The 20,770-nt window shown below is 32.5% G+C and overlaps 2 protein-coding genes across 2 annotated transcripts; both read right to left on the reverse strand.

Annotated features, from left to right (window-relative positions):
• Positions 1–334: 334 nt before the first annotated feature.
• On the reverse strand, positions 335–2,405 carry LOC134242239 (organic cation transporter protein-like). Its single transcript, XM_062724324.1, has 4 exons — positions 2,184–2,405; positions 1,807–1,988; positions 1,149–1,300; positions 335–1,051 (listed from the first exon to the last, which is right to left on the reverse strand). The coding sequence occupies exons 1-4, from the start codon at positions 2,395–2,397 to the stop codon at positions 970–972; spliced, it is 630 nt and encodes a 209-aa protein (XP_062580308.1). The 5' UTR covers positions 2,398–2,405; the 3' UTR covers positions 335–969.
• A 368-nt stretch (positions 2,406–2,773) lies between these two features.
• LOC134242240 (solute carrier family 22 member 7-like) lies at positions 2,774–12,961 on the reverse strand. The gene is made up of 6 exons (XM_062724325.1): positions 12,742–12,961; positions 6,070–6,298; positions 5,578–5,681; positions 5,191–5,345; positions 3,432–3,600; positions 2,774–2,961 (listed from the first exon to the last, which is right to left on the reverse strand). Exons 1-6 carry the CDS (start codon positions 12,882–12,884, stop codon positions 2,937–2,939), a joined length of 825 nt encoding a protein of 274 aa, XP_062580309.1. The 5' UTR covers positions 12,885–12,961; the 3' UTR covers positions 2,774–2,936.
• Positions 12,962–20,770: the final 7,809 nt, after the last annotated feature.

Below are 20,770 nucleotides of genomic sequence, written 5' to 3' on the forward strand. Positions count from 1 at the left end.
ACTACGAATTTCGCCTTTCATCTCCAAAATCGGCATGTAAACAATGGTAAAAGTAAACACTATTCGCGACATAATTACAGAACCTAGACCGAGACTTCAGTATGAAGGGAAACGCAGTTTCCGGAATACCTATCCAGGTTTATAACAGACAAGATAAATTCAATAATGTGATCAAAACTCATTTCACAGTATTATATAATAAATAAAACAACTCTATAATTGTATCAGTACTACTAAATAAAAGTATTCCTACAGATAAACATCCAGCGACTGAATGGAGAAGCTTCCGAAATGGCGGGAATACACAATTGTGATCAGTGCATACATAACATCATTCAAGAGGATTACAGATGTTTTTAACGATTATACTTAGATAAAATAATATGAAAATACACATTTAAATATAAGAACACACCAGTGGAGTCGCCCAAGTGGCTCAAAGTAGCTTTTACATCTTCAAAGTAAACACATGGCATCTATCGGTAACAGTACTCATTCAGTGTTACGTCATCAAGTTTAATGATAAAACAATAAAAGGTCATGGTAAAGATACAAAAAGCCGGAAAGTACGAAGGGGGACTACAATTATGCACTTGGCTACATGTGGGTAAACTTAGTTACCATAAATGTATACATGTAGTATTACACAATCATATACTTTTAACTTAACAAATTTGCTATATTTTTATCAAAAATGTAAAAATCATAGATTATTCTTTTAGAGCATCAATGCTATTTTGACCTATTCATTATATATCTATTTTCTGTGTTTGTCTTATTTATTTGCATGATTTATGTGCTTTTCTGTATTGTTTTGTATGTGTAAATATGTTTGTTTTGATGCTTGACCATGTTAATCAACTGTTTTATATGTGTATATAGTCATTTATGTATCTATGCATTTGTAGTACTAATATCATGTCGGTCTAAAGCTCTACAGAGCGTATGTTTATTTTGTAAAATCCGACTCTAAATAAAATTTTCTGATCCTGAAATTGTTGCATTTTCTTCATTCTTCTGTATTTTTCCTTTCTTGTCCTGTAAGGCTTTCCTGAAGAAAATGAAATTAATCATTTTTAAAAACAAATCATTCAAATTTTGAATTAATTTCTTTGTAAGGGCTAAAATAGTGAATTATTTGACCGTACAAGGTGAAATTCCTCCCGTCTTCAATGGTTTCCGGCAACATTTTGCTTCCAGTTTCGGGGAGAAATAAGCTAAGTCCGGCACCAATAAGGCAGGCTCCGCCAAAGATGACCAATGGTATAGCGACACCAGTGGAGCCAGGTACCAGGTGGCGCTGCATTGCATTATAAATCGTCATTTAGTTTTTGCACATGCGTATTAAATTTACTTTTTCAATTTCGTATTTTAGTCACGATATCATTTTGATGCAATTATAGGCAAATTGAGGAATTTTCGTTTTGATATATACGGTGAAACCCTTATTTTCGTGGGGGGTTCTTTTTGCGGTTTTCATAAGACTCAGAAAATTTTGTCCATAACCAATGGCAATTTTTTCAAATATACTACTACTGATAAACCACGAAAATAAAATCTACATGAACCAATATATTTTATTCAAACCAAAGAAATTTGGACCCTCGAAAATTTGTGATTCTACAGTACTTTTTGTTTTTCATTCTTATTTTCCCCCTATATATAGTATTATCAATTTTTAACACAATTACTAACAATTTCAAGCTAAGCAATACAATTTGTATTTAAATGTAGATTTTTTTTTTACAATTCTCATCGCTTTAGAAAAATGTCACATTTTTTGTGCAATAACATGCAAAGTATTACCGTGTCTGCTATGAATGGAAAAATCATTGCACCTACACGGGCCAAACTAGAACTTGTTCCCATGCCGACGTTACGGACAAGAGTCGGAAATATCTCCGCGGAGAAAAAGTAGAGCGTAGTGAATCCAGCTGTGTTGAAGAGCATCCCAACCATAGCAAGAATGGTGGTTACTATCTGTAAGTCTGGAATTTCATTTTTTTTTCAAGAAAGAAAAACAATTTGCTTCCTTTTCACACCGAACAAATAATTCTACTTTTATACAGAATATGGTTCACATTTCAATTTTAATAAATCTTCCATAAAAAATTAAAAAGAAAAATAAAAAAATATTGTCATCACAATATATATCAAGAGCCGTGTTTTAGAACTGATCTTACCCTTTCGCAAATAGTTAACTGTGAATATTGTACTCAAGCAAGATAGTCCACCGACAGTCGTGTAGAATATGTAGCTTCTCTTTCTACCAAATCTGTTGATGGTTAGCCATAGGGTTGCGTTCCCAACTACCTCTAACATCACAAATATAAGAAAATTTATGTAGAAGTTCCCATAGAGCATAGCGGTGTTCAGGTTCAGTCCATAATACACCATGCAAACTGCCAACCTGCAGAAATTAAAAAAATGAACTTATTCCAACTTAAACTCTGCACAAAGTTTAACATTTACTTTGTTGTTTTTCTAACTTAACAAGGAGGTATGTTATATTGATAAATACCAGTGGTATATTCAAAAATGATATACAAGTACTTAAGTAAAGTATTCGTGTGATATATATTCTGACACTATTTACTTTATTAAAATAATATTAAACAGTATGATGCAAACTTCATTTTTACATGTTATAATTGTTAAATGAGAATTATCCTAATTATGTAAATTATACAATATCCCATGGATATCAATTGAGCTAATTAATATTGTCGTACTAATACTCAGTACCTACCAATTGTAAAATATAATACTGTCCTTATTCCGAGCGTCCTGTCAGAGAACAACAGCCACACTTTGGCTGCCTCCGTCTCCTTGGCGACAATTTTGTCCAGTATCTCTGAAGAAAAGTCTGCGTGGTTCCATTCGGCTGCTCTCTTCAACAAAATGGCGGCGTCTTGTTTCCGGTTTTTTCCACACAGTCATCGCGGAGACTCGGGAATAAACCTTCAGTAAAATGTATGTCTTTGCATGCTCTTATGAGGTTTGTTTTCTACCTTTATGATTTTCAATGAAAAAATATGCTTTTTAATTCTTTCCAGCTAAAACTGCTTATTTCATTTCGATTTGAAAAATGCAGACAACTCATTCTATTTATCTGATTTGACATTGTGACATATGATGAGCTTCATAATATACAAAATAAAGAGAGTCGAGATGAAATATTTAGATTATTAGTTCTTTATGCTTTTGATCAACAATTGAGTCCCATTTCTCCGATTTCTTTTATTCCCTAGCAAATTCTTCCGAATAGGAATACTAAAGCCTTTGGAATAACGAAACAGATTTTGCTCAACTAAATATGAACTGTTCCCTAAGATTTTTTCCCTGAAAATAAAAAGTCCGAATTACCGGTATCGGTCTTCGGCTTAACAAAGTTCTACTGAAAAAAAAATACTTAATGATCAAATTCTTACCACCAAAGTATAATGTATAAACCAAGCAGAATAGCGCAGGAAATAGCCATCCAATGCCAGGAACGTGTTAGATATGATATTAGAATAAGATAAAGCATTCCTAGCGGCCCAGTTATGGGAACAACACATCCAGCAAGCATTCTCTTAGATGGACCAACCCACTCTATACCTGCAAAATACAATAAAAGCAAATTATTGACCCACACCACTAAAGGGACCTTACTGCAGAACTGTTAGAATCTGGAATGCAAAACTCGAATAAAAAAAACCCAAAAGGGATTCACATGTAAGCAATTTAAAAACCTTCTACATGAACTTATTGCGAATGCTTCAGATGTTTTTTTTCTGCTTTACATGAATATAGTTCGGCAGCTATAAAAATCTCAAGGTCTTCTGTTTCCAACGGAAGACCTACTGATTCTGTTGGTAAAGATTTTTATTCTTTTTAGGGTCTTCCGAGCTTTTGCTTCGGAAGACCCTACTGTTCTTCTATTATTTCTTCACTATAAAGTATATTAATTGTGATATTGTTTGGTTGAACGAAACACATTTAGTTAATGAAGGTGGTATAGACTTAATAGAGCATGGGTTTAAATGGATGGGGTTTAACCGCACTCACACTCATATTAAAGCACCGAAAGGTTCAGGGGGCGTGGCTGTCATGATAAAAGACCGGCTGTTTAACTCTTATTGTATTGATATTGTTTATGCTTTTAACAATGCTTATATCTGTTGATCTTTGGATTATCTGTCTATGTTTTCTCACCTCGCAAGCTGCAGTTCTGCAGCTGGAAATTAAACGAACGTTAAGAAATTGAGCTACTTTATTAGCTCTTTTTTTAGTTCTTTAGTACAGCAACTGATGAGTCGTAAATGTAGTTAATAGGTACTTAGACATTTTGACGTTATTTTTTCTATATAATATGACGACTTATATATATTATTTTAATTTAGCATTTTACACAAAAATTAATCAAAAATCTTATTTCATATAAAAGATATTAAAATTTCAAATTTTTGGCGGGTTTGATTGACACATCCTTGCTCTTTTACAAATAAATTCTATTATTAATCCTAAGGAAAAGTGGCAATCTCGTTGTGTATAAATGAAAAATCCAGAAAATTCAGAGTAGATATGTTTGAAAGCAAAACAAACACACAATATATGTTGTCAGTCCGTGTGGTTTTGGTAAGTAGTCTGTGACGATTTAAAGCACCTGGTGAATTGTAAACATCAATAATAACAGAACTCGTGCCCTGTTTACAAAAACTGTGTACATGATACAACTGTGCTCGATTTGCTAAACTCTGTACGCAACATTTGGTTAGGAATGACGATACGTTTGAAGGAGTTTTGCTTTTCAACATTTCTACTCTGAATAAAATTATTTTTCTGTATAAACGTTTTAATATTTCTCACAACAAGATTGCAACTTTTTTCAAGGATTAAGAATAAGGTTGAAATTTGTGAAAGTGCAAGGACGTGTCAATCAAACCCGCCAAAAAAATTGAAGTTTTAATAACTTTTAAATGAAATAATATTTTGTTTTTGATTTTTATGCGAAATGCTATCATAATATGTAAGTCGTAATATTATAAAGAATATATTGACTTCAAATCTGTGTCCAAGTTCCTTTAATTTAGACACACAACTATAATATAACAAATTATAAAGAGGAACTTCGTAGTTTCCCAGTTTGAGTTCATTTTTAAATAATACTGGAGAGTATAAGTAAATTATCAAACTTGTATATCTTACCAAGGACATATGACGTCATAAATATACCCACGACACCAGCTCCAGCGCACATATACAATATGACGAAGGTTGTAAAATTGTCTGCCCATGCAATCGCCATAATTGAAGCGAACACAATTAAAAGTCCGATCAAAAGGGTAAATCGACGTCCGAACCTGTAATAGGATATCAAATGAGGAAGAGAATATGATGAACCTACTGAATGCAGGAAAATGTTAGCCAAATTTTAATTTTAACTCTTTTCGCTTTCGCCGAACGTGTTCCAATTGCAATACTACATTCGATAGAATAAATTCTTCTCATTTTGGCCGTTTTTGTTTATGATATAAATTGTTCACAATGAATGAATGAAATAACAAACACAAATTCAATATACATTTAACTTACATATCCGAAAGCATCCCAAACAAAAAAGATCCTATTAGAACTCCTCCAAAGAAGACAGTTTTACTCAGAGAAACTTTATACTTCTCTTTGCAGACAAGATTCATCTGAAATTTGAAATGTTTTTTCTTTTTTAGAAATTCTGAATACATTTTGAATATATCATATTAAGAAAATCTTGCATAATTTAAGAATTTTTAAAGTTTTTTTAAACATCATCACTTTTTAGAAGCTTTAAAAACTTTACCAACGTCTTTGTGACGAAAGTTTTTTTCCCATTTATCATAGGTTCAACCAAAAATCTGTCAGATCTTAATTACTCTGTTTCTAAATTTTGCTTGTTCTCTTGTTCATAGGTTCTTAATAAATTTAAGATTTGAAATAGGACACCGTTATTTTCTGTATTCATTCCATTAGGCGAAAAGAAAAAAGAGTATCGTTATTTAAAGTTGGAGTTACAATACCTTTGGACCAATCTCGTACATAAGTGTATACCTTTGTGGCAATGGTTTCGTCAAAGAGAGATTTGTCAAATACCCACGAAGAACATTCCTCCAACGTTCTACTGACATTAAAAAAGAAAGGTGTCGATTGGTTGAATCGAAACGTGTGACATTTATCGTAAAATCCATCTGGGCCAATAGGAATGTATTTCTGTATTAATTCCTGGTGTTGACTGTTTTGGACGTTGTAGGTATCATTATCATAACCAGGAATTCCACACCTGTAAACAAATCAATAACAAATATGTTCCCACAGCAATTAATTTAACGAAAAAGCAGGAATCTTTTATTTACAATATTAAAGTTATTTTGCCGTAAAAGAAGAAAAGAACGACGTTCAAAACCGTAGCCCCCACTATAAGCTCAACGAGCACATCCAATACGAAGGATAACAGGCATTAATTGATACAGTATACAGAAATATCTAGCCCAACAAAACGACTAGTGCTTAAATCTTGAACTCAGCCTAGACTGTTCATCTACGTCCTTAGTTCTTTCCCGAGATATCAATTTGAAGAGATCTCATAAGAACGTCTATATAAAGCCATTTTAAAACGTAAAATATTGGATTCAGTAGAAATGATTTTTATCATTTTCGGAGTTCACCATGTACATGTAAATGGGTATATGTGGTTTTGGTCAAGTGTCATGTAGGGTTTCAACTCCTAAGCGGTGATTAAAAGCATTTGAAGAATATATTTGTAAATTTCTTTGCTTATGAATTCTTTGGGATTAATGACATGTGCACGGGTTGTAAGAATGTATTACCCGCCTGCAGTTTAGTGCAACAGGCTGTTTGAAAGCCTTACGGATTGTGCTAACACTTCAGGACAAATCAGTCGGCTGGAAAAAGTTGTGGTGTCGCTGACATTCTTGGCTCTATTATTTACAAAAATAGGACGTTTGAAGCTCATTTTAAGGATGAGGGCTGATATAAGAACAATCCATACAAACTGTTTTCTTATAAAAACCTGAATTACTGTAAGAAATATAGACTTTTGTGTTCAAATTCTATTGTGCCTAACGGGTTTCAAGGTTTGTTACGAACGGGGGTTTCAAGTCAAAGGCTTTTCAGTGTTTAAATCTTTGTTTTCTTTCGAGAATATAGATTTCGTCCATCCACCACGAAGAAAAAGTGAATGGTCATATGTTAGGCAAAAAGCTTGTTTGTCAACTATTGAACAGACCACGTATGAAAGCTCACTCAAGAGGCAGGTTGCGTCGTCTCTTTTGCGAAAAAGATTTCCCTGTAGTAAATGTGGAAAGGGATTTGCACGTAGCATTGGAGGGGACTTCCTCCAAGCAATACATTTAACTATTGAAATTCTTCACTGAAAAACAACCCCCCTTTTCGAGGTCAAATTAAAGACTTTTTTCTATATTTTAATCTTTGGATATGGATTCCTGGCTCATTCATCACGAATAAAATGTAAATGGCCATATGGAAGGCAAAAGATTTTTCACCAGTGTGCAAAGACTTTTATAAGCATTTAAATTCTTATATTTTGATTTTGTTGTCGTAAAACAGTGCCAGACAGTGCCAACTATTTAAATACCGCGCGTTATAGCAGTATGATAACAAGTGATCTGACACGTTATAAGAAGTTCGACATCCAAAAATAAAAATCCAATGTGTTATATTAACAATCTCTAATTTGCTTTCATTATAATCGTAAATTTCATTATTATTTCTACTGAATATAGCACCTTTAAGACCCGTTGTGCTTAAAAGACGTACAGAGAGGTATGCGAAAGGGAGGGCGTAAAAATATTTTATTTTTACGATAAATTAACAGGCCCATTGAATCTATTAAATTGAGTCAAAACAATGCACATTTTAGTGTTCTAAGAGTATTGAAAATGCATATAATTCCTTCTAGGTATTCTAGCTCGCAGTGACAAAGTTTGATGTGTTTTATTGCATATTGAATACTTATGAAATTCCAATGGATCTCATTAAGAAAATTACACTGAATGTAAATATACAGACACGAATGCTTAATTTAATCTCTATCGGTTGCTATCAAATCTAAGGTACCATTCTAAAGATACTGCAACAAAATGTGGGAATTTCAATGAAGATTTTCAAAAGAAAAAAATATGCTTTGAAGAAATGCCCACCACAATGGTACGTGAGAATTCCTTCCCATATTTCCTACAGGGAAATCCTTGTGTAGGAGACGCAACCTTCCTCTTGAGTGAGATTTCACATCTGTTCATCTAGTTGACAAACAAACCTTTTGCCTAACACTTTTGCCATTCACATCTTCTTCTTGGTGTATGGACGAAATCCATATTTTTGAAAGAAACAAAGATTTAAACATAGAAAAACCCTAACCCTTGAAATCCCTTTTGGTAACAAACTTTGAAACTCCTTTAGGCAAAATAGAATTTGACCACCAAAAGTTTTTATTTCTTACAGAAAGGAGAAAAAAAGTTTGCATGGATTGGTTTATATCAATCGTCCTTAAAATGAGCTGCACACGCCCGTTTTTGAAAACTAATGAGCAAAGAATGTCAGCGACACAACTTTTTCCAGTCGACTGAATTGTCCAGGGGCCCGTTTCATCAAAAGTCGTAAATTTAAGCCTTAACTTAGGCGTACTTCCGAGGCTTACGCCAAACTTTAGTCTGTCGTAATTTGTGTTTCACCAAGTGGCCTAAGTCTAGTCGCAAACGATACGCTTAGTCGCAGGACTAAGTCCTTGACAACGTAGCATTGCGCAGGCGCAAAAACATTAACATTGCCCAAAGTACAGGATAACACAAATTATAGATAAATGAATACCTGCACTGATTGAAACATGCATGGATTTATAGGGTCATGTAGGAGAAATGTATCTGTTCCATTCTAGTTTTTTCCCAACATTTCAATGATAAAAATGCTTATAAATTTAGAAGAGGAAACTATTTATTTTGGAATTTTAATTACACCCCCCACCTTACTCACTCTACCAGAAATAGATACAGGTTAATGACTTCACCTTTGATAACAAGTTTCATGATTCGATAAATACTGATTCTACTGATAAATACTAATAATTAAGTTTGTGACAGAATAAAATCTAAAAACTTTTTTTTCATAATAAATGCATATGCAGGCAAAAATAAATGTATAAAAATGCAAACAGTTTACATATGTATACATTTTGAGTCAAGAAATAAATTTAACACGTTTGCTACTTCTAAGGTGCATGTAAGACAATCCTCTCTAAGTCTATTAATCTTTTTTTAATTCAGATGAGTCAGATAATATTTTTGATTGTTATTAAAATGGAACTAAGGTTCAAAATATAATTTTGAAATACTAGACTCTAGGTACATGCAGTTATAGAAAAAAAACACTCTTAACTATCTGCAGGTTAAATGTAAAGTACCGTTTTAACGTACGCAGAGAGAGAGAGAGAGAGAGAGAGAGAGAGAGAGAGAGAGTCGGACTCTTTATTTTGATTTCATTGAAAATCTCAGTTATGCGGGAAATCTAAAACATATATTTTCATCTGATATGTGCTTTATATGCGCTCACATTATCTTATTCTATGTATTGTAAAATTTACTTTTTTAGCCAAAATCATGAAAATTAAAGATGTCTTCTGCATCAACGTTTGTCTGAGAAAAAATATTTTTAGCAATATAATTCATTTCTTGAACTTAACTGTGTATCATCACCGTCTTACATTGATATTATCATCGTCTTACATCGATATTACAAAAGTATAATAATATATTTCACCATTTAAAAAAAAACTCTTATTGTTTATTAGACCCTCGCCCTTGGTCCCGTCTTAGATTCGCCGGGAACTTCACCTGTCCAAGATACCTAGAAATATAATTATAACTGAGTAATCTGTACATTCAGTAATATTTAATCTACAAATCAGGAGGTTCTGGAACCTCTCCCCCCCCCCCCCCCCCCTCTAGATCCACGCATGCGGACGAGGAGTAAATAAGAAATAGACTCTTCAAACATGATTAAAAAATATTTGGTTTTAAGATAATTTTTTTTAATATTTTTACTTAAATGTAGAAAATTACTAAAAAGAGGATTACTGTGCCTTGAAATCGATTTTTTTTTAAAAAATATATTTTTGGGGAATATTTTATTTCAAAATAGACAAATTAAATGGATCTCATTTTAATGAATGAAACAGAATTAAAATATAACTACATGTACAGGCTCCGTAAGCAATGAGCTCACTGAAAGATACTCAGTACCCCCGCCTCCCATATGATTATAATGGCAGTGTCAATGTTTTGCTATGGGAAACCCAAAATATGCATGCGTCGGATCAAAAAGTACAATAAGGCACGATGGTATTATGTAATAAAGATTCTGTAAAAGTCTCATCAAGTTTCATTCTGTCGTATGAGTTGCAGTTAGAGATGGGTACGCCAAAGCGTAACAGACAGACGGACATTTTGATGATTATATATATTTATATATAGGACCGTGCTTTAGAACTCGCTAATTTGTTTTAAAATAAAATGTAAAATGTTTTATTTTAACTTAACACCCAAACTTACGCCTACCCATGAGTAGACGTAAAATTTTGGCCTAACTTAAGTCAGGCGTAACGATACGCTCTTTAATGAAATGCAAATTTTCGTCCCGACATCACACCGGCGTAGCGCTACAACTGGGCGTACGACCTTTGATGAAACGGGTCCCTAACGCTTTCAAACAGCCTATTGCTCTTAATTGGAAGGTACTACATTCTTACAACCGTGTGCATGTCATTTTGTTTCAAAGAATTCATAAGCAAAGAATTTCAAAAAATGAATTTTCGAAATGCTTGAAATCACCGCCTCGGAGTTGAAACCCCATATGATACTTAAGAAATAACCTTAAACTACCGGTTCAAACTATTTTAGAGTTGATGATTTTATTAAAGAAAATGGTTTTCATACTTGTAATATGTAAAGGAGAAAATATTCAGTGACTATAAAAAATACTGTAGACTGACGCAATTTTAAAGAGTTTTCTTCCCAATGTAGTCCATTTTATTGATATGTCTTTTACGAAGTTAAACATTAGTACATGATTTAAAATAATGTAAATGTTGCGCACGTTGTTCGTACATATTGACGTTACATCAAAAAAAGAAACATATATTGACACAAGCGTCAAAAAACGGCCGCAAACCAATTAATTGTTCCTTTTATGAAGCAACTAAAGACTGAAATGGTGATCTGTTTTTAAAATATCTTATATTTCCTACCTGTAAATATATATCTTTCTGACATTAAACGCTTGTGCACGACATTGCATGACGTTTTTCGTACTTGTGACAAAATGGCTACACTTTAATTGGTGCTTGCAATTATTTCATGTCGACCATTACTGTAGAAATTATGTAATTAATTAACACAGCATTAAATGTTCTTTCAAGCTACAGCAATGATTGCTGTAAATCTTACATTGATTTATTTACATTTATATATTTTTTTGTATGTAACATATTAAGTAACAATGCCATAATACAGTGACTCGTGCGTGCATAACGAAATGGCTACACTTAGGAAATCCTTCCTAATATTTGTGTTGGAAAAGTTTTATAAAATGTATCAATTCAATTAATCTTAGATATATATGTACTCAAAGATTATTCACCAAAATTTATATTTGTCTGGAATTAATGTCTGGTACACATTGCCATTTCGCCTAATGTCAATGTAAATTAACGATTTTTTTCTGGTAGACATTTTACTTACGCACTGTAGATTCGATCCAAATTCATGAAATTGATAAAATGATGTTAAAAACTCAACTATATCTTAAAGAATGCATATATTTTATTGTATCCCCTAAATTTTATTTTATTTCAAGAACTTTAAGTGCATACTTTTATACCTTGTAGTTGCGCGAACAATAATTGATGTAACGTCGGACACGGGAATTTCGCTGTAAAAGACCAATTATGAATAACTTCTCATCATAGTAAAAATATTTCTAAACTGTTTAAAAGAGATATTCAAGAATTATTTATTACTTTGGATAACATAAATAATTTCATTTTTTATTTAAAGTTCAAGAATTATTTATTACTTAGGATAACATAAATAATTTCATTTTTTATTTAAAGTTAAAAGGACATCGTGAAGCCGCCTACTCCTTAGCGACATAAAGAGTTAGATATAATATTACCAACACCGTGCGCAACATCTACACTTATTTAAATTTTCTAATAAAAATCAGTGAACGACAGATATGGTGAAATATATATACAGATAATGAACAGTGTTCAAACTTAAATCCAATCAATACTAATTAGAAGGGGTACATTGACTTCTTACACGCGAGATGTGGGATCAGGTGCCACGGCGGAATGAACATCCCTTGCCGACCTGCCACAACCGATGTCATCCGCGGTGAAAATGTGATGGTTGTAAATTGAATATTATATTATGATTCGTTTTGCGTTTGAGTCACTGGAACATTGTCTGAAGACGTTTCGCTTTGAAGTGAACTTAATAAAACAGTTTAGGCTGGTAAAAGAAGCAAATTATTTAGTTTGTTTAAAAAATAATTGTCATTTTGAAATCAAAGCGCCTAGTAGAGCACGATTTACATTATTTTATGAGCTCTAGGGCATGCATAATATAATATGTCTTTACTTCTACCCGGTTAAGCTTTTCTTGAAAAATAATTAGAAATAGATCGAACCTGTGATCTGGCGTGGCGATCCCGAATACAGAATAAATCATAATGGGGCTGATAATAATCCATGTTACGCTTAATAATGCTAACGTTCGCTTTTGATAGGGACCAAACTCTCCTATTTTCTTCAACACATCATCAAAATCCATTGCAAATCAGTGGCTGATCACAATTACGTGCACAGTGCATATAGTGTGCAGTTTACGTGTTCTGCTAACATATGATAGAATCTTTGTTGACAAGAAGCATCACAGAAATTTGACGTCCCTGTCTGTTAACCTAGCAGTAGTAAATAAGATAGCTCACATAAATTTATTATATCTATGCCGAATTTATAGGAATCCTTGGCGATATAGAAAAAAATATTTTGTCAATTCAATTTTTTTTTTACAAGCATTATAATTACATTCACTGCGATTGTGTTTTACAGTAAAAAAGGCGAGATTTTCTGTGAAGAATTAAATGAAATAAATGATTTTATACATTGTTACAAAATCTAGTAAAATTAAGAATACTCATAGAAAAAACGGTGAAAAAATAAGATTACATGTAGTTGTGTATATAGGCGTTGAATGAAATATATTATAAAATTTAAATATTTTTTCTTTCATAATTAATCAATAATCTATGAATATATATTGTACTCACTATTTAAGGATTAAACTTGTCTTTAAGTAAAATAGATTATCGACGAAAGGGTGTCAACGACCTTACTTTCATTTTTGATATTACGAGTTGGGGTAAATTATTGAAAGCGAAAATAAGTTTTTAATTAAAATTCACCCTTAGGCGTCGGAACCGGGGTGGGGTGGGGTGGGGGGCTTAGCCCCCCCCCCACTTTTTTTTCCCAAATGTATACCTAGTATAGACATTGAACCTTGCATCGTAGATTTAGCCCCCCCCCCCACTTTCCACAGACACCTCGCAGTATAGGTTAAAAATGGGTAAAGTTTTGGAGTTTGGAAAAAAAATTAACTAAAGGTACTTAAGTTCAAACCTACTCTCTCTCTCTTTCTCCCCCCCCCCCCCCCCCCCCCCACGAAATAGGATTTTCGCCTTTGGAAAATTGACGTTTCCTTTTTTTATTTTTTTGGCTTGTCAGGTTTTTACGAAAGCCCAATTAGCTCATTTTCGTAGCTAAAAAAGAAAATAAATTTTTTGCGTTATAATGCGAAACTTTCGCTATATAATGCAAACCTTTCGCGAACTAACGTGTAACTTTCGCGTTATAACGCGAAACTTTCGCGATATAACGCGTAACTTTCGCGTTATAACGCGAAACTTTCGCGATATAACGCAAAACTTTCGCGAATTAACGCGTAACTTTCGCAATATAAAGCGTAACTTTCGCGTAATATGCATATAGTAAAATTACTCAGGAACATTGATCTTTACTGACACTTAGGAACTTAATCACAAACATCATTTCCTCAGAAAATGTACTGGAGAAATGATGCGAGAATAGGATAGATTAGTCATCAGAATATTTTTTTTAATACCTTACCATTGAATTAAGTTTAACTTTCTTGTACATGTTTTTCAATTGTTCAAGTTTAATTTAATTCTTTAGACTGATTTTATTTTAAGGAAAATCTCCACTTGACACTTTTTTTCAAGCTTTTTTTAATCGGTAACATTTACTACAACTGCACCACTAGTAAATTAAGCAATCAATCACTTTGGACAAAAAAATTATACACTGTAGAAACTTAACGTAAAAGTAAATGAACAATGTATAATCTCATGAGAATCTGATAAAAATAAGAAATGTGCTGTCGATATAAATGACATGTATAATTTTTTGAAAGATATGAATGAAGATAATAATTGCAATGTTGCACCTAATAACTTATATGAACAGGAAGATGTAAGAAATTTTTCAAATGATTTCTCAGTTGATATCCTGAATTGTGCTATCAGTGATGAAGAAATACTGAAAAGTGTCAAAAAGCTTAAAAATAACAAAGCATGTGGTTTTGACAAATTGTTTAATGAACATATAACTTCAACAATTACTATATTTCTACCCGTTTACAGAAAATTGTTCAATTTAATATTTGACTCAGGTACCGTACCGGATGAATGGTTGATTGGCATTGTTAAACCTATATACAAAAATAAAGGTGACCCAACACTACCAGAAAATTATCGACCCATAACATTATTGAGCTGTTTAGGAAAATTATTTACAAGTATTTTATGCACACGATTAGAAACATTTGCTGAAGAAGTAAATCTAATTAATGAGAGTCAAACAGGATTTAGAAAAAGGTACTCAACTTTAGATCATATAGTTACCTTACAGTTTTTATGTCAGATTTTTTTGTCAAAGAAAAAAGAAACTTTTCTGCGCATTTATTGACTTTAAACAAGCTTTTGATACGGTTTGGAGATTTGGACTGTGGTAAAAGCTATTTAAGAGTGGAGTCAGTGGTAAATGTTTTAACTTCATCAAAAATATGTATATTGGAATTAAATCTATGATAAATTTGAATGGTACAACCACAGATTATTTTAATTGTAACGTTGGAGTTCGCCAGGGTGAAAATCTATCGCCTTTTTTATTTTCATTATATATCAATGACCTGGAAGATTTTCTCTCTGACAGAGGTATTATTGGTGTACAAAGTATAACTGATGCAATTGAAGAAGAATTATATGTGTATCTCAAGCTTTTCATTTTGTTATATGCAGACGATACTGTTATCATGGCTGAAACAGATGTAGATTTGCAAAAGGCTCTAGATGATTTTTATTTGTATTGTTCACAATGGAAACACAATGTTAATGTTAGTAAGACAAAAATTCTAGTGTTTTCTAAAGGACCAATGTCAAAAAAGGTATTTTATTACAATAATAATGCAATTGAAAATGTAAAAGAATTTAAGTATCTTGGGATAATATTTTCACGCTCAGGCTCATTTTGTAAGGCCAAAAAACATTTATGTGAACAAGCACAGAAAGCAATGTATGGTGTAATAAGGAAGATAAGACAATTTAACTTACCAACTGAATGTCAGTTAGATCTTTTTGATAAAGTTGTTGTTCCAATTTTGACTTATGGCTGTGAAATTTGGGGTTATGAAAACGTTGAAATCATTGAACGTGTACATTTAAAATTTTTAAAACATATTTTCCATTTAAAGAGTAACACGCCCTCGTATATGGTGTATGGGGAGACTGGGCGATTCCCATTGTATATTACTATTTTTACAAGAATGATCTCGTACTGGTTAAAATTGCTTACCCCGAATTCTTCAGAAAACAAAATAGTTTGTGTTTTGTATAAATATCTATATTCTCAATAGTTTCATGGAGGTCCAAAAAACCCATGGGTAGATTTCATTTATAAAATTTTAACCTCTTGTGGGTTCTCTAACATTTGGTATGAACAAAGTTCCATTAACAGAAATTGGATACTTGCAGCAGTGAAACAAAGATTAAGAGACCAGTTTATTCAAAAATGGCATAGTGATATTAATAACTCATCAAAAGGTCAAATTTACAAAATTTTTAAAATTGATTTTGGATTTGAAAATTATCTAAGTATTTTACCAAGTAAACTCCAAAAAAATTGATAAAATTTAGAACCTCAAACCACCACCTCCCAATTGAAACTGGTAGGAGGTCAAATATTCCATTAGATGAAAGAGTTTGTAAACTGTCTAAAACAGGAAAAATAGCAGACGAATTTCATTTCATTTTAGAATGCAAAACATTAAATAGTGTCAGAAAGAAAATTTTACATTTTATTTTAATTTTAAAAAACCTTTGTATATTTATTTCTAAAATAAACGACACCGTCTGTCCTCCATAAGTTAAATGTTACCATATCCTCTTTTCTTGTTTTTTTTTTTAAATTCTTTTTTCATTGTATGTTTATTGCTATACTTTGCACATATGTTATGCCTCTCATTTATGCTATTGTATCATAATTATATTTATTATTTTTCTTACAATTATGACGACTAATTTATATATTGTACCTCATGTACCACTGATGTTGGTGTGAGCGAAATAAATGAACTTGAACTTGAACTTGAGCTTAACAGGTCATATGATGCTGTTAAAATAACAATTTTAATTGGATATTGTTTATTACAAATTTATTGAGGAGGAGGAGGAGTCTCTAAATTTTCTCCAATATTTATGTATTGGGTTATAGAGAAGTTCGTAGACTAAAAAAACTATGAAGGTATACAGCAGAGTTTGTACACTTTGAATCGTCAATGTTTTCGTAAGCAATGGAATGACAACGTGGTGCAACCTCAAAATAGGATATCGTATTTGGTGCAACCTCAAAATAGGATATCGTATTTCCACAGTGAATCCAGGGGAGACAAATGAAAATCTGCTATCCAATTTTCACAAATGTGGTGGGACACAATTGACAAATCTACCTCATTTTGAGATCTTAATCTTGATCTCTATAAAATTATTTCAAATTCTCTAGAGAGTGCATAAAAAAGATTTTCCCCGAAATTAATAATCTTGAAGATTAACTTCTGGAAAACTTCCATAAACTTTGAATTGTTTAAACAGCATCGAGAAAGACAAATTGTGACTATAAGGATGGATTCAATGGCAAGAAAGCTTACAATTTATTTTGTGATAGTCCAAGATCAAAATAGCCTTTTGCTTATTATTGTAATGAATAAACTTGATATCGAAATCCAAAGAAAGTTGAGACTTAAGCAATTGTTTGGTTAAACAGCAAAGCTTCGCGTTATAACGCGAAAGTTACGCGTTATATTGCGAAAGTTCGGGTTATATCGCGAACGTTACGCGTTTATTGGCGAAAGTTTCGCGTTATATCGCGAAACTTTCGCGAATAAACGCGTAACTTTCGCGCATAAACGCGAAAAGTTTATTTTTTTACCTACGAAAATGAGCTCATTGGGCTTTCGTAGGTTTTTTTTTAAGGTAAAAAAAAAAATTATTATACTTAGCCCCCCCCCCCCACTTTCAATTTGCTTCCGACGCCAGTGTCACCATAATTGCTGATCAAGTAATTTTCTTACAGACATCAAATCATATGTAAAGCTATTTTAAGGCAATATTATATGGCAAGAAGTTCTGCACTCTTTTAGTGTTAACAAACATTCTGAGAGTATTATTATATAAAGCCCCGGTTGACAACGCTTTTCTTGCCAATGGGATGAAAATTTTCCCTGCTACACTCAACTACATGCAATATTTATTAAGTTATACTGATTATAACATAACCTACTTATTCAGCCAATCAAATGCTTCTACTTCTCGCGAAAAATTGATTCTACATGTAGAAGCTAGAATTCTTCTATTTCTGAAAAAATTCAACGATGTCTGATTGGTTCACTTGACAATTATTTGGGTGTGTTTTCATTGGTCTTTGTTCAGCATACAAAAAAAAAACTATTCAAAATCCCCGTGCTGTTTACAATGATAGTTAAACTTTCTAGGCATTGCTACACATTTTTTCCACTGTAATCTTTTGTCGCCATTTTTAATATAATTTTGTTTCACATTTTGGTACATTCACAAAATACAACCATCGTCATGTATATTAGGGTGTGCTTGATTGTAAAGTCAGATTTCAATTCCGAGAGTTCCAAAAATTCTACCAATCAAGTAAAACTGGAATCAGAATTAGTTCACAATATGGCTGCTGCTCGACAAATAAAGAAATCTGAATTTCTTCTTATTTTATCAAATGTTTTATTGTAAGACGCAATGGAGGATGAAAGTTGAATGCTGTAAAGAACAGAATATCATGTTGTGAGCAGCTCTTAGGTGAACTTAATTAATATGATTTGAATAATATTATGAGAACAACATTAAATATTAATTTGCAAATAGGTTTATAGGACTGTATTAGGTTCCATATGCAGTAAAAAACTTCATACATGTTCTTAATCGTCACTCTTGACAAATGTACATAGTAGTCACCATCTTTAATTCCTTTCACACCACCTCTAAACTTGGAATTCATAGAACTGCGCTGGAACTGAATTCCGGCGAATTTGATTGTAATTCCGCCAATTCCGAAAATTCCAGCTACCAATCAAGCACGCCCATAGAGACGAACATTGTCTTTGAAACAGATTTAAGGGTCCTTCACACACCCACGGCTTATGTGCTCATATTATTGAGCATTAATTTAAACAAGCATATCAACCTTTAAAAACTGTCCAGGGATTAAATTGTAAATTATATTGATTTTTTAAAATAATTATTTCACAAGTTTCAAGAAATTTTTCCCAATGCGTTTCATACCTAGCACAACAAATTTTGTCTTACCCTTTTGTATATTTTTAAGCTCACAGAATAACCATAAAAACTTAATTTTATCGATCAACTTATTTTTTACAGAAATTCATTTTATGTATAAAAAGTACATACAGTAAAACTCATTTTCTTTAAAAACATCTCGAGAAAAATCAATAAGGACTACTTTTGTAGAGAAGAAACATTAATGAATTAGATTGCATAAAAAAAATTAATTAAAATTAAATGCACTGATGTAGAAAAAACATTTTCAAACTCTTTGGTATCAAAGTTCCTTTTTGGAGTTGTCTTTCCTGTTGCCCGGGACTCAAAAACTTCGGCAAGTCTCTGCATACGTCACCATACTATATTTAGTAAACAAACACTATTTTATCAATATTTATGAACACTCAATGAGATTATGTATTATTGAAACGCACAAATTAGTATGCCGAAATTTCAACATCAAAACAGACTTTGTTGATTAGCCTGAAAGTATAAATAACCTAAACGTTTCTCGTCATACCCAGTACCTGTTGTTAACGAATTATTAAGTAACATAATCCAAGACGTCTTTTGTTCTTTTATTTTAAAAAAAACGTCCCGCACATCTTTTTCCATCGGTCACTCCGTGATCATGCCAAACGGCATGTTTACAAACGGTGCTAGGCCAAATCGTCCATTCATATACTAGATGAAACCAGAAGTAAAAATATTTTTTTCTCTCTATATATACGTCACAAGTCACATGGTGTGGAGGACCTTTAATCACAATTTTCATCATTTTTTATTTGATATTAGACAGTGATACCCACTCCTGCTGACTAGGGCCTTGTCATCTTAACACAATCATTTTTCAAAAATATAGATATTACGATTCTTGTTACATGGGTATTCATTAGTTCAGTAACTTTAATATTTTCACCATACCATTTCCCAAATAAATCAAAATATTTCATATAATCCAGTGCTAACCTGAATGAATTGGGAGTCCATTCTGAAATCGCGTGTGTTCGGTATTGATTGCGTGCTCGATATATGTGTACAACGAGAGGTAAAGTTGAGCCTTATATATGACACAGCCGTGGGAGGATTTTATTCTTAATCCATTCATCTGATTGGGTGAGTTTCTGTTCTAAGTCAGTAAGATCATATGAAGAGAAATCTTCGTCGTGAAGGATGGGCTCCGCTTCGCTCCGCCCATTCTTCATGACGAGGATTTCTCTTCGTATGATCTTACTATTACATGTTTTATACAAATACATATTAAAGTGAACCGTGCGCGCATAAATTCTACGCAGTCGCTATTTTTTGGAATATCACCCGTCGTCAAGCAGTGTTGACTGTTGCTACGCTGGAGGGCGTGGCTTTTTTATTCAGCGGATGTGTTCTTTAACAAATGTTTCTCGACAAATCAGATTTCACTTATTCACATGAAAGTATAATATACAATGTTAATTCAGGACCAGTAAGTGCAATCTTGTTCACATTTATTTAGCAATATGGATTATAATGTCATAACTTCCTCAAGAAACGTAGAAGAAGAACGAAATGCAAACTTGATCTTTAACTCACCAATGAAATACCATACATAAGCTTAATATTGCAAGTGTTTGGAGATAAAATTAAAGATTAAAAAGGTCGTAATTCAGCACTTTTTATTTAAACGCTCACAAATATTGAGTTAAATTTTGGTATGTGAGTGTATCTTGATGAATTTCAGATCAAGTTTGGATTTTGCTCCGCTTCAATGATTTTGGAAGAAATAACAGCCTTACAGGTATTGATT

This window comes from Saccostrea cucullata, unplaced genomic scaffold (assembly GCF_032062105.1).
Source record: "Saccostrea cucullata isolate Sc308-1 unplaced genomic scaffold, CSIRO_AGI_Scuc_v1 ctg7242, whole genome shotgun sequence".
Lineage (NCBI taxonomy): Eukaryota > Metazoa > Mollusca > Bivalvia > Ostreida > Ostreidae > Saccostrea > Saccostrea cuccullata.

Excerpts from the sequence above, each read along its gene's own strand:
- LOC134242239 (XM_062724324.1), bottom strand. The coding sequence starts at position 2,397 with ATGGTGTATTATGGACTGAACCTGAACACCGCTATGCTCTATGGGAAC. Across the intron at positions 1,989-2,183 it reads AGTTAACTATTTGCGAAAGG|ACTTACAGATAGTAACCACC; the intron begins GTAAGATCAGTT and ends ATGAAATTCCAG. Across the intron at positions 1,301-1,806 it reads TTCCATTCATAGCAGACACG|CGCCACCTGGTACCTGGCTC; the intron begins GTAATACTTTGC and ends AATGCAATGCAG.
- LOC134242240 (XM_062724325.1), bottom strand. The coding sequence starts at position 12,884 with ATGGATTTTGATGATGTGTTGAAGAAAATAGGAGAGTTTGGTCCCTAT. Across the intron at positions 6,299-12,741 it reads ATCGCCACGCCAGATCACAG|GTGTGGAATTCCTGGTTATG; the intron begins GTTCGATCTATT and ends ATTTGTTTACAG. Across the intron at positions 5,682-6,069 it reads ACGAAACCATTGCCACAAAG|ATGAATCTTGTCTGCAAAGA; the intron begins GTATACACTTAT and ends TTCAAATTTCAG.